Source organism: Camponotus vicinus, unplaced genomic scaffold (assembly GCF_025532165.1).
Source record: "Camponotus vicinus isolate PSW18456_S1 unplaced genomic scaffold, iyCamVici1.0 SCAF_7, whole genome shotgun sequence".
Classification (NCBI taxonomy): domain Eukaryota; kingdom Metazoa; phylum Arthropoda; class Insecta; order Hymenoptera; family Formicidae; genus Camponotus; species Camponotus vicinus.
Window position 1 is genome coordinate 7,017,879 of NW_028141979.1, and position 15,571 is coordinate 7,033,449.

Below are 15,571 nucleotides of genomic sequence, written 5' to 3' on the forward strand. Positions count from 1 at the left end.
TCACCCGCGCCAACGCCACCGCCGGGAAGTTGTCCCACGCGAGCTGCGTCTCCTCGCCCGGATTCCCGCGACGCTGACCCGAAAGAATCCTCGCCGCGGTCAGGGTGCTCATCCCCATGCCGTCGCCGACGAAGAGGACGACGCCGCGCGCCACCCCCGCCGGCGGCGTCGTGCCGCTCACGCTGGAACTCGCTGCCGCCCTGATCCGCGCCTCGATTGCCCGCGTCGCCGCTTCATACCAGACCTCTCTCTCTGCGAATAATATAAATATAATATAAAATAATAATACAAAATATAAACATAATAAATATAATAAAATAACATGAAAATAATATAAAATAGCCGCGATACATATACATAAAATATAAATATAAAATAGTCGCGATACGTATATATAAAATATAAATATAATATAAATATAATAATATGAATATAATATAAAATAGCCGCGATATGTATTATAATGTACAATCAGAAATACGCCACTTTCGGTACGATTGCATTGACAGAGAGATTTTATGACGTGCAATTCGTGCCATTTTTTTCCATTTCTTCGCATAATAATTTATTGAGGAATTTTATAATTGCATAAACATGAAAAGATACGTATTTTAAATATTACAGAAAGATTTGACTATTAAATACGAGTTGATCGAACGATACTTAAGACTTTCAATCGTATGTAGTAGATATAATTATATCAATATTGATACAATTATAAAATAAAACATCATCATCGTAAATTTAAACATATAACGTTTGCTACTTTAAAAAAAATTCTAACAAATCAACTTTTATTTCCTAAATTTGAATTAATATTAATCTAATAAGACAAATAAAGACATACTTATGTTATCGCTTATTTTTCTATTGAATTTTTTTTATCTTTTATTAAATTATTATTTTATTTTATCTTTTATTTAACGTAAATCGCCGACTCTGAATAAAAAGGAAAAAATCCCTTTGACTCTTTATAACATAATCTTTTACTGTGCGAAAAGTATGTGATATAAAAAATATGTGATGTACAATGTATGATATAAAAGATATCGTTATTGATTTTATTTAAAAAACATTTAATCCATTTCGCGCGAAAAATGATGAATAGACAGATTTGTTTTGTTAAAAAATATATAGATAGATTTTAAAATTGCACTATAAAATCATATATAATTTAATCATAATTATTCTAATAGAAATTTATCTAGAAAATTAATTTTATCATAGAGTTTTTAATACAGAAAAATTGATTTAGAGATATGCTTTGAGAAAAACATGATCATGTAATGGAAAACAAAATGATTGATATAGTCACTTAAAATATCAATCATATCCACTCATCCTGTAATCATATCAAAAATAAAATATAAAAAAATGTATAATGATAGAAAATTGATTCTAGGCGAGTACTACACTTATTTTCTCCACTTTGAAATGAATAATAAGACGAAAAATATATATAATAGCATAAAGAAGATTTATTTCTTTCAATGAGTTCTTTCTTATCGTTTCTCCTTTCCAATCAGCAAAAACGCACACACTAAACCTTTCATCTTAATATCGAATAAATGATCCTAATTGCCTACTTCTCGATGGCTCTATTAAGGAAAAGTAATAAGTAATGCATATTTTCTTATTATACTAATTATCGTATTTCAAAAATTTCCTCTTTAAAAAAGGAATTAATCTTTTAAAATTAAAAAAAAAATAAAATATTAATATTACATCATTATATCATAGTCAATGTACGAATATCTTATAGTTGATAGATAAAATATACGCAATTAATATTTAACAAGAGATTTCAAAAATCCATGTAATCAATTTACAGAAAGAATGAAATGAATCGAAATATATGCGAGCGTCTAAAGTAAAGTTGCGTGTCAAGAAAGTTTTAAGACCGAACGATTTCGTTCCGAGCTTAACGATGATATTGCCGGAAGCAATAGGTTTAGCGAGAACGGCTGTTCCTACGAACCGCGGCGGACGAAACCCTGTATCGTGCGGTTGCGGTTTCTCCAATTCTCTACCGCTCTTACTCTCTGGTACGACTCGATAATGGATAAGTTGAAGTATCCCACTTCGACGATCTATAAAATATTATAAGTTAACGCAATAACGGATTTTCGGAAATAGCGTTCAGACTAAAGCTGAGTACAAAACGCTCTTGATAAAACCCTCATCTTTTTCTGACTCAAATAACGTGATAAATCATACGAGTAAAATCATCCTCGACGATGTTTTTACACGAGCGATTTACAGAGTATCTATCTATATTTTTTCGTGTAATCCCGAGAACGATCGGAGATTCTGAGTGCGAGACCCATCTTCTATCTCCGGCGAAACCTATCCCCTATCTATCTTTCTGTGCATTTATCTGTCTGTCTTCCCTGTCGAAGAAACATGAGAAAACGGCGTTTCTGCAGACCTCCGTATTGAGCTAACCCATCCGGAACTCAAACCAGAGTACGCGAAAAAGCAAAAATTCTCCGCAGCTACTTCGATCGAGTTTATGGAAAATTTAGACGCCAGCAGCGCGAAAATATATGCGCGTGGCGTGCAATTCGCGCATGTTTTATCCGTCAACTCGCGCTTCCACTGATTCTTGCGAGTCGTTAAACCCGCCAAAGTCTGATGGGTTTTCTGAGGTTTGAAGAGGTTTCGAGAGACTGGCACGGACAGAACGCATAGTCGAGATTCGCTCGGCGGCACAGGAATTGCGCAACATTTCTATGCATTCTGAACGTGATGAGCTCGCGTTTGCATATTTCAGAGCGACCGACAGGGGGAAGTAGCTCTTGAATTTTTAACTCCATCACAAAGTTTGATTAATAATATGTTCCGTGTGCAAACTAACACAAGTACCATTCTAACAGTGAATGAAGCGCAGCATGATTCACTCCACTGTTCCTAACGCGATCACACTCTACAAACAATCAACGATTGTGCACACAATTAATTAATTTCACAATTAAAGATTCATAAGTGTATCAAAACAAATAATTAACCCGAAATGTATTCATTCGACGTAGAAATCCAAATAAAAAATGGGGATTATAAATTACTGATCAAATGGTAATTATTTTCTTAACGATTTATATCATATATTTCTTATATTCGACTAACATCAGCCTTCAAATAACAAGAAAGCAATCTTGGATAAATTATTTTTTATTTGTATATTATTTTTTATTAATTATATGCATGTATTCTCATTTGATTGGTTTACTTGGATAATTTAAACAAAAATTTAAAAAATTGTTACATTTTATAAAAGTTTATTTTAAAAAAAATCTTTTTTAAATTACTTTTTAATTTACTTTAATTCTTTTTTAAATTATATATGCTAATTATGCTATTAAATAATCTTTTCTCTTTCTATTCTGCTTATTAATTGTCAACGTTATATCGTATCGTGTGCAGAATTTAACAAAGTTTCGGAGCGATATCTAAGTTTTATTTCTCGCAATGGAACCTTAGCTGGGAATATTAAATGGTGGCGACCTTTTACCACAAAAACTGCAATAAAATTTCAGCTTAAGAATTCACTGCACACGAATGGATTACGTATACTAGTATACTTACACGAAATATAACGATTGTTAAGTGCTTACGATAGTATGGAAGATATTTAGCAAAGTCGGAAATAATACTGAGAAAAATAAAAAAATGAAAGGAAGATAAAGAAATGAAAAAGAGTCGTTAAAAGACTAAAATCCTGAACAACTTGAAGAAAGATGATATATTTATCTCACGAGAGAATCTCTTGGAGTCAAATATAAAACATTTTAATAAAAATTGCAAGCACAGATTCTTTGAAAAATACAGTACAATAAAATTACTAAGAAAGTTACGAAACTTTAACATGAATAAGAAAAATAAACTTTTTTTAAATTTTGATTACGACATTAAAAAAAGAATAAATTTTGGACCAAAAATTCTTCTCTCTAAATCCAATATTTTTCAATAAAACATAAGAATTTATCCTCTTTAAATTTTTCTTAATTAAAGGTAATTTATAATAACATTTCTACAAAAAAAAATCTAGAAAACTAGCACCTTTTACAACTCATAATGTATAATCCATTTTATGAAAAATGATTTTTCTTTCAATCCACAATCAACCGAAGAAAACTCAAAGTAGACCATTCTTGTCGAAGGACACGCAAACTTTGCTAGTTTAGAAACATCATTTTTTTCCGTGTTTTTTCTACAATCTAAATTCTCAACGTTAAAAAGGTTGTAAAGAGTGACTATGATAAAAATAACTAAAACTTCGACATAAAATAAAGAACAGGTTGCTCGCCAAGAAAAGCGGTAAGGGAAAAAATGCGGGTTTCATTGGCAGTCATAATGTAACTTTTATGATCAAACGAAAGTTGCCGCGAGTGTATATTGCTTGCTGCTGCTGCTTCGAATTCCTTTGAAGGCCCTGCGAAAGGTCCAGTGATTTGCACGTGGCTTTTTTTAATTGCATCAATATTCAAGATTAAAGTCTTTTCGTTCGTTAAATAGCTCGTAAAATTCTATAATGGAAGCTGCACGATGTCGCTTGACGCAAAGAAAAATACAAAAATTTAAAGTATATGAAAGAGATCAAATTATAATTTTTGTCGGACAAGACATGCATTTTTTAATAAAAAAAAAAAACTATTCTTTCTTTTTAAGTCTTGTCTGTCATGCAAAAATTTCGTCGCGAAAACACAGAAAAGTAAAATCACATTTGCAATTTCATATTTTTGGATGACATTTATCCTAAATTTTTCATAAAAGTTGTATGAATGTCCTGCGCGTATAAAATAATGTAAACAAAATATATTTTTACAGAGAAACGCAAATTTATATATCTAACAAAATTCAATTTAATCGCTTTGAAAATGCAAGCGTGTATTTATAATTTTATTTGGCATATAATGGTTAGGTCAAAATATTTTTGAAATCATATTACATTAAATCACAATTAAAATATATTTTATTTGATTTTGAGCATAAAAACGCAATATTTGGTATAACAACTCGCAGAGTTGTTGATTTCCAATATGTATTCGATAAATATATAAATCTGCGCATTTTTCTTTCGTAATATCGTTTCTAAAATAACACATATAATTTCGTTAAGTATACGCCAAATATTATAAAATGGACTTTGAGCCCGGAGTCGAATCAATTTTCGACCTCGAGGCACATATATACAAATTGCGAAAGCATATACATCTATAGCTTATTGGCCTTTCTCGCAATTAATATAAACTGGGCTAAGATACCCCGAGAGACTTCAAGTTATACGAGTTCATTTCAAATAGCTTCTGGCATGCATTCTACTTTAGTTCTGATGGGAACAGTTTGCATATTATGAACAAAAAATAGCGTATTATGAGCACGTACAGCTTTCTTTAACAATTACTTGAGTCTGATTGTAAAATATTGTATAACAATTTTACATCTTCCAAAACAACAGCAAGGGAAAATATATTTCTAATGTTCTTAACATTTTTATTTCAAATCTTTCATATTTCTGATGATGTACTTGGAATCAGATCAAAGTGTCAGATTACATATGTAGAGTTTCGATATACTTTTCATAAATCTCGCAAATAATAATAAAAAAAAAGAAATATTTATCTCTCTTTTCCGCGAACCGATATGTCCAAACTCGTGAAAATTGAAGAAGCATAGCTCACATCGCGAACATTTTTACTTTTATTTTTTGCTAAACTGAGAATTGGAAATGGCTATATGCGTTAAATAATCGTGCAACGATTCGATCCGTGAGATTTAGATTCGCACATGTATCTATCCCATCGTAAACGATGATGTCGGATATACACGAGATGCACTTCCTATCGATTTTTCATCAATGACAAACTATTACATCCGTACTCTATATCTTGGACGCAATCGCAGATTGTATCTTTAATTTATCGTTGTTGCTACTGTTTCTGTCGGAAGGTTTCTCTGGGACAGTGTACAACTTAAATGAAAGAACTTTATTACCTTCCTCAGGTTTATCGCAGCGCACTCAGTTTCGTTTTATTTGTGAATTTGAAGTGCGGAAGTCACATTTGAAAGAGTAACGCGAAATCGATTCGTATACGTGCAACACAAACAATTGTAACGAAAGTTTATACGATCGTATTTTATATGCGAAGGATACATGTGCGGTTCGATCCCGCAAAATCGTAATCGGGGAAAAAATTATCGGCGCGAAAAAATGCAAGATTTTCATATGAAAATTTGCTCAGCGCGTGTGGTTGAGTTACTGTAATTCTCGCTTACTCAGATCACTACTCGTGATATTAATACGAGGGAAGTATAATACACCGGCGGTTAACTAAACATTACTATCGTATATCGCTCGTATCTATTAATTATTCAGTCATAACTTCTCATTTGCAGCAGAAATTAACTATTCATGCGCATTACGATTCATACATACGCGTGCGCCGAGATAAATATATACACACACAATGTACAGGGGTTATTATGCGAGCGGATACATACGGATGCAGCGAAATATGAAATATCGACGATTGAATTCCCGAGAAACGTGATCGGAAATATTTAAGAAATAAACATCCCGAGGGCGTCTCCGGGGGAATTACAACTCCTGCGCGATTTAGAATTATGCGAGTGTCCCGCACTGACGTATAGTAAGAATTCAGACTTTTCATCTCGAAAACTCAATGCAAAGAGTTTGCATCGCCCAGCCAATAGTTACAAATATCATTCGGCAAGCAAAATATATATATATCAACGTTCCCATTTTCACTATTATACCACATGTTGAGCAACATGCATTATACAGCATGTTGAATAGAAATAAATATGTCTTGAAGTTATTCGTAAAAAATTATGAAACACATCACTCGTGTAATATTTTATTTTGTACCATGTGAAATATTGGTGCAAAAATTTCTCCAGTGTTTTGCATATATGTATATTTGATTGCGCATATATATTTGATTTTATAAATCGTTACGCAAGGTAATTTTATAGACATTTCAACATGTTAAAATAATAATAATGCTAAATTAAATGTAGTTGGAGTATTTTTCAAAATGTTTTCAAAACAATTAAAATATAGATACATTAATACATATATTAAAAATGGAAATCAAAACACTAAAATTAAATTTACTTGATTTTGATGAAAGTAAACAGCTCTTTTCTTAACATATTAAGAAATTTGATCACTCATTTTAATTGGAATAATATGCCATTTTTTAAAATATTCTTTAAATTATATATATTTTAATTGGAATAATATGCTATTTTTAAAAATATTCTTTAAATTATATTTTAAAAATATATATATATTTAAAAAAAATTAAAAACGCATATAAATATATTTAAAAAATATGTATACTTTTTGTTTTGACAAATTCGCGGCCAAAACAGATACCTACAAATCAATTGAGGTGCGAAAGTTAAATATTTATAATCAATCGAGACGAGGTTTATTATAATCCACGCTTCTGTGGCGGCAGTGGAAAGCTGCAGAGTTTTTCTGGCCGCATCTGCGATGCAGATGTCTGCACGACTGAGGGAAAAGTTGCGGGTAACCACGCAGATTTTCTCGCTATTCCAAACGGGATCGACGATCTCGTCTCCCATCAGATGCACGCGATTGCCATTTACAATGCAGAGCCGCGCCGGTTGACCAGTTTCACGCTTTTAAGATCGCGGACACGTACATTCGACCTGCCCACTTTTAACGAGCCGTTACCGCTTTCCGCTTAGAACGCATTCGCCGAATAAACTCTGGATACAATCGAGAGTTGGGCAGCTGCGAGTCTCATGGCCGTTATATAGTAAATTCGAACTGGATCGAGTTTCGGCTATGCAGCAAAATCAATTTTGCGAAAGTATCGCACGTCAAAGGCTCGCAATAAAAATATCGGCCCCGAAGGATTTCGCGCACTGCGTGAGAAATTAGTTTGCGCATTGATTGCTCTGCTGCCTATGGCAGATTAATTGCTTCGGTTGAAAGACAATACTTTCCGTAGAGCTGTATGCTTTTAGAGTACATCTCGAACGTATTACCCAGCAGATTAGATAGACGGTATGCGTGCGAAAAACATTTTGCGCTCGCGAAAACATTTTTTATATTAGATTTATCGTATTAGAATAAATAAATCATTTTTTTCATTCTGCAAACAAAGAGAGGTTGTTGTGGATAAAGTTTTCACAACGGAATCTTGCATTATTATTTCGCAGGTCGAGAGAATCATTAACCATCTTTACGAGAAATATTTCAAGCTCTCCACAGTTCTTTGCGCGTCAATGAATTCTTTGAGTAATTGAAGCCGACCCACCCTTAACAAAAGTTTGATCGCACCCCTTCACAACTTTTTAATATTCGAAATTAAATGTCTCCGTAATTAATATTCAAAATTCTGATAAAATAAAGTGAATGAGAAATAAGATATTACGTTTGACTGTGTATATGTGAGAAACCTAATTTATAAGCATTTAAACGATCAAACCAAGATTTCAATTTTATTTGCGTATAGATATTTTGTTCTAATCTTATTTTTCCTTTTAATCCTATTTTATAAAAGAAAAAAATTAAATAAATAATACAGAAATGTACATTTCCTGATAAATAAATTAAATAATATAAAATTTTAATTTTCATAAATTGTTATAATAGTTGATTTCTCATGTTAATTATTTATGTATTGATAATATTAATTGCACGTTTGTTTACACTTTTTTCTTTTGACATATTCGAAAATTAATTTCGCAGGATCTGCCAATATAAGCGAGAATAAATAGCAATACGATTTGTCCATAGATCTGGCGATTACGACCAACAGATGCAGTTAGCATTTATCCGTCCATTTCATTCCGTGAAATATTCGCGCACTTTATCCGGGCTCGTAATATACGCGAGAAAATATTTACATGATTGCAGGATGCTCCTATCACGCAACAGAATAAAAGTGCGACGATAAAGTTTTTCGGCTTATTCGAGGCACCATATCTCTTGTGCATCGTGTCATTGAGCACGCGAGCATTTGCGCATGCAAATAATGATCAGTGTGAATAAAAATAAGCGTGAGGCTCACGAAATATAAAGTTTTAATTCGAATAGATTTACATATTGCTCCCAAGTCCATTTCAGGGTAGAATTCTTCATTTTCGTCATTAAACATAATTGCACCGCAAAAATTAAAATTCTGTCGCGGCAAATTCTCCAAATTAAATTCAGAATTGAAAATCATGCGCAGAAATTAATGTGAAAATATATTCAGTATTATATTTCTTAAAAAATTCATCATCACGATCCCCCCAGATTAGAATTGTTATGAAACTGTAAAAATTGTATACTTCCTGAACGGAAGCTTATGCTCGTTTTTATTTGCCCTACCTGCCTCGCAGCTGCTTCAGAAAATTAAATTTTAAAACGCGACAAGGGTCATTTATCTAAAATTCCTTTTACAACATTTTATTTTATCAATGTTCATTTCACGACGCGCTTAACCCGAGAAGGTTGCTATTAAAATCGTATCAGTATTTCAAATTCGACGGCACTAATCCGCGCAAAAGATTCACTTTTCCTTGCGATATCGTAGGATCGAATAACGGTTATAACGTTTACGATTGCCGATCTTTCGCGCGCTGCCGATAAACCGAGTGCGAATAAATTTCAAACTTCGTAGAAACTTCGCACGGCCGCAAAGTTTTATGAAGGTTGTAACGACGTTGCGGCTGCTCTGACATGGAGCGAGAAATATATAGAAAGATTCAACAGAAGAATTCAGGGAGGAAGAAAACAAGCAAGAGAACGAGAAAAGGAGTAAGGAAGGAATAAAGTAGCAAAATAGCGGAAACGAGAAAAGAACGAAGGGAGAGAGAAACGAACAAAGAAAATTAAGCGGAACAAAAATCGTATTCCGGCAATCGAGCAATCTATATGCATGGAAGAAATCAACCAATAATCATGACTAGTTGGGTCTATCGTGGAAAAACAAACAGTAGGATTATAAAACCGACCGAAATTCACCAAATCTATTTAATCTGCCAACTGTGAAAAATACAGACGAGCGAATCGAGGCGGCTTGAAAAAAACACTTCATTTAAATTACATAATATTCGTGTTTCACATATTTGTTCATACGTTATTTCTTGTTTCCTAAATGCGATGTTTCCTTAGCATTTTTTGAAGTCTCGAGAGAGATTTGTCAAAACAATATTATTAGAGAAATAAAAATATGATATATAAAGAGTTCGATAAAACGCGATAAAAGATTTTCAAAATTGCGCAGTTTTCTGTAATAGTTCTAATAATTTTAAATAAGTAATGTTCAAAAGAGAAAAGAGAGTGTTTTGTGATAAATTAAATTTTAAAAATTTATAAACTCTTAATTGTGTGTCGGATAATTCTAAAAATTAAATTTTTAATTTAAAAATTATCAAACTATTAAATCATAAAAATTAAATGTATAAATTCATTTTTTTTCAAGATTTAATAGGAATTTAATGTCTGCATGAATGACTTTTAGAATTGTGTGTATATCAAAATTTCAAAAAGTCTGTATAGTATTCTAAGGCTTCTATAAAAGTATACTTTGAGAGGATTTAGTCGTAGGAAATATGAGAACAAAAAGGAGGAGAACGAGAAAGAAAGAGAGGAAGAGATTAAAGAGAATCGATCGCTTCAGTTAAATTATTTATAACGTAATTTCATTTACACGTTTGGCGATACAGCTTGCGTTGTAACTGCATTATTAATACAACAGCTAATCGCCACACAAAGCTGCTATACAAGCATAAAATAAAATTAGCTGAGGAAAATAATCCAATATTTGCGGCCAGTAAAGCCATAACGGTAGGTGATATAATTTATTGGTAGCAATAGAATTACAACGCATACAAATGGAGTTATTTCTCGTATAACGAGCCATGTGAGAGAGATGATCAATTCGAAACATGATTTAAACACGTAAGATACGGAAATCTCTATAATGAGTTCCGCGAGTTCAATGATTAGCGAGTAACGGAATTTGGATAATCTCCATAATTTCTCAATCACTCAAATTTAATCGGTTAAGTTGGAATGATGGAGATTACAATCAAAATAGTTGTAACCGAGCGAAATTCTGGCAGCTTTCCAACCTTTTCTGATAATTATACAAGAAAATGCATACCGAGTTTATTTGATTCCACGCGAATCAAATCGAAAATTCGATTATTAATTACTACAATAAATAATGCGCCGCGCCGCGCAAAGCTTTAGAAAAATTCAGAAAGGACTGCGCAAACTGTGAAGAGGAAGTCAATCTATTTAAACAGAATCATGTGTGTGTTTCTGTTTGCATATTTGTTCAGCATGTTGTGTAAAATTTCACACATCTGAATTTTCATCACGTTTTAACCCACGTTCAGGATAGCATCGTTTTAAAATGTAGGTGGCATGAAATATACAAAATTGAATAATTCTTTTTTTTTTTAATCAACTCTATAAATATTTCTAAATAAACGCGTATCACGCTGTCAACTTTATCAAGGTAGCAGCGTGATATTCGCGAAACAAAATTATTAAAAAATGCGCGCACACTAATTTCTATATAAAATCTTTTCCTCTGTATAAACACAACCATTAGCATCTTCATTATTTTCCTCTTCGCCATTTTTTTAGCATTTTACGACACCCGATAAGCCGTTCCGGAAAATGCCGCGTGCAATCATAAAGTAGAAACGTGGACCTATGGTCGGCGTCATGAGAATAATCTCACGCTTCTCGGGCTTTGCTGCCCTTCCCAGCGGCGAAATAAAGAAAGACCCCCATTGTGACGGAGAAATACCGACCATAAGATATGGTTTACAATATAATAGTCGATTTAACTGCGCACCTAGATATATTTATTATAGCGGAAATTCAAAAAATTATATATAGGCTCACAAAAGCTTGCGCGACTTTTAATGAAAGAAGCGTAGATTAAAACTAAAATCTTTCTAAATCCACGTTTTAATTCTCTCGCAGCGAAATATGAAAAACATATTTTGAGAAAAAAATATTATATACGGGGAAAATTTTTACAGTAAAAATTATATGAAAAATATATTCACTTTTATAACGTTTATCGCAAAGCTGAAATTTAACACACATGCATGTAACATTAATAAATTTATTATATTTATAAAAATTGAAAATTGAATAATTAAAATATTCCTTTGTAAAATTATATAATATTACTAATTGTAAGCAAAAATGTCATGATTTTTGTTACATGTTAGAAAGTATATTTCACAATTACAAAAATTATATTTGTAATTGTTACTATAATATTTATATCCATGTATATTTTTTGAATGCTTGAGATATGCCAATATAACAGATTTTTATTATGAATTTTCATGTGATTTTTATAAATTTCAAAACCTTAATCAAGTAATATAACACGACTTCATATTAAATTCCTTTTAAACATTACGTGTTTTTATAAAAGCAATCATTTTATCGTGAATATTTTCGTGGAGATTTCTGTAGATATTATGATTTATATAGATTTAGAATTTATAGAATTATATTTATATTAATTATATTAATAAAATTATAGAGATTGATTTTTATGACATCTAATATTACTACAATTTTTAAAAGCGGAGTACAAAAGATAAATACATTTTCTTTCATTTTCTCGAGATTAATTATACATGATAACAATACAACAAACATAAATTTTCGCCTAACGTAACTTCTTATTTGAGAAATTATCGCGCAACAACATTATAATTTTTCATATTGCGGAAGACAAGGTCCAAGGACTCTGTATAGTAGCGGAGTCCGAATTTTAATGCGTGTTACAAAAGCACTCCGAAGGAAACTTTAAACGACGTAAGATAAGTTGAACTTATTCCCTCCAACTAGACGATTTACGTAATGTTACTTCCTTCGTCTTTTACCATGGCACATCTTTTCATCCTGGCACCAATACTAACACATAAACCGCCAAGTCTGATAAGCTGTACAGTGGCAGAAAAAGTCCGCTAAACTCCAAACGTGACCGAATATATTACAGGAGATTGTCGCGCGTGTTGTATTGGATTTATATGTATAACTTTTATGATTTAGAGTTTTACATCGTGTTAAATTTAAGTTCGACATGATAGTTTCACGTAAATAGCGGTATTCTAGAAAAAAGCCGTAAATATTAAGTCAAAAATAAAATAAATATGCTGTTATCATGTAATATTCCTATTTATATTGTTATTTTTCTATAAAAAAATTAATTACCGCTTTTACAAGTAAACTCCATATTTCAAAAATACATGTAGTTGATAAACCACGTAATGCACTTTACAATATTGAAAAAAATTTAACTCTCTCGTTATAACATAAAGTTTTGAATATTAAAAATTTAATCGCATATTAATAACGATTTTGCATACATTAAGCAAGTTTCAATTTAAATGAATTTTTTTATAATATGGTTTATTTTTTCTACCATTGAAGGGAGCAAATTTCACTTTTTTTAGCCGAAAAAATGTGTAGGAAACATCATAAGAAAGATTCAACGCCTATAATTTCAATAGACAGGATTAATATTTATATAATTATATTTTTATTTATATAAATTTATATTTATTTAAATTTAAATTTATATTTATATATTATAATTATATAATTATGCTTCCCAAGAAATATTTCTTTTAAGAGAGTATCCTGAAAAAAAAATCTAGAGCACTTATCTTAACAAAAATTCGTCAAATATTCATAAAGAAAAATTCGATTGTATTCATCGAAAAAAATAACCAATAAAGCATCTTCCCAAATTCGATCTAATTATTATACGCAATACAGCGTATTGCATCGCACACGAAAAGCGGAAAAACTCGCATGTTATTTTTCGGATGGCGGTACAAAATTTTACTCGCTCGTGCGCGTAGCAATGTAAATTATTGTTTCAATATTTAACGCGCGAGTACGGCCATTTATGATTTCCCTAACGATACGCTTTTCTCAAAATTCACGTAGCGATTTTCAAGAAATAATTCATATTCGTTACTCGTGCGTGCGATATAAAATTCCAATTGTAATTTTCCCTTGATTTACCGACTGTACGGTGTTATACTCCATTTGTCGGATGCATAAAAGCGCGGATAGCACCCAGCCACTACTAAGCCCCGGACATGATAGATAATGTACCGGGGACAGGTGCCCATAAATTGCGCACGTGACAATAGTTCTTTCTAAATGACATTTCCTCTCTCGCACTCTTGTATTATTTCTTCTTTCGCAAAAGTACGAGCATATACTTTCGTGTCACTTAAAAGAAAAATAAAATAAAAATATATCTGAAAAGTGCACATATGATACCTTTAAGAATTTATTTTTCAAAATACAAGTATTTTAAAGAAAGAAATAAATCGCGTTGGATAAAAAATTCTTTCAATCGAAAAGAGATTCTTTTAATCACGCATTTATATTTAAACCTTTATTAATGTTTGATTCGATCTAGGGTATAGGGATTTAATATAATCACTTGAATGCGCTAGGAGGCCATTATATCAGCCGTAATCATCCTTTCATTAGATATCGCGTTTGTACAATGTATAGGCAAATTGATGATTGCGCCTAGCGAGCATCTATACTCTCTCTCTATATAAAGCGATATGGTAATTTAAATGTCAGATACCAATGTAATTAGCAATAACCGACTATTATAGAGTATCTTCAGAGATCACAAAGGAATAAATGAAATAATTTAGCGTATTATCCGCACATATTAGTGTAGTAGTATGATATGATAATATCGATATTCTGATACTTGATCTATTATTTCTCAATATTGAAGATTCTTTATATCGATATTTTGCTCTGATATTAATAAGAAATATCAATAATTCTCTCTTTATTGATTTATTGTGAATTTCAATTAATATTCGCATTAATTTTAACGGATTTATCGTAAAATTAATTAATTTTTCTTTTCTTCGTTGTACAATTTCAAAAATATCAATCTTCAAAGGTATAAAAACTCAACATGATTGACAAAGAAAAGATCTCTCTTATTTTTCTCTTTTAGATTTTTGCTTGTATAATTTTTTGACTAAAATATGAAAAAATTATTGATATCTAAATTATTTATGATATCAAAACTAGCAGAGAAAAGGAGAATATTGCATTGCAATTAAATGAAATCTTGAGTTATTTATTTTTTTCGTACAAACGAAAGCTGAAAGGCAAAGTTCAGTGAGATTAAACTTTTCTCTTCTTCGTTATACAATTTCAAAAATATCAATCTTCAAAGGTATAAAAACTCAACATGATTGACAAAGAAAAGATCTCTCTTATTTTTCTCTTTTAGATTTTTGCTCGTATAATTTTTTGACTAAAATATGAAAAAATTATTGATATCTAAATTATTTATGATATCAAAACTAGCAGAGAAAAGGAGAATATTGCATTGCAATTAAATGAAATCTTGAGTTATTTATTTTTTTCGTACAAACGAAAGCTGAAAGGCAAAGTTCAGTGAGATTAAACTTTTCTCTTCTTCGTTATACAATTTCAAAAATATCAATCTTCAAAGGTATAAAAACTCAACATGATTGACAAAGA

General features: G+C 31.4%; 1 protein-coding gene across 12 annotated transcripts in view; it reads right to left on the reverse strand.

Annotated features, from left to right (window-relative positions):
* Positions 1–15,571, reverse strand: part of LOC145975155 (alkaline phosphatase) — a 196,406-nt gene that overhangs the window by 164,123 nt on the left and 16,712 nt on the right. For all 12 annotated transcript variants that reach the window (XM_083105419.1, XM_083105414.1, XM_083105410.1 and 9 more), the window contains one exon: positions 5–252. In XM_083105419.1, coding sequence (XP_082961545.1) covers positions 5–252 — 248 coding nt within the window. The remainder of the gene's footprint in view (positions 1–4; positions 253–15,571) is intronic.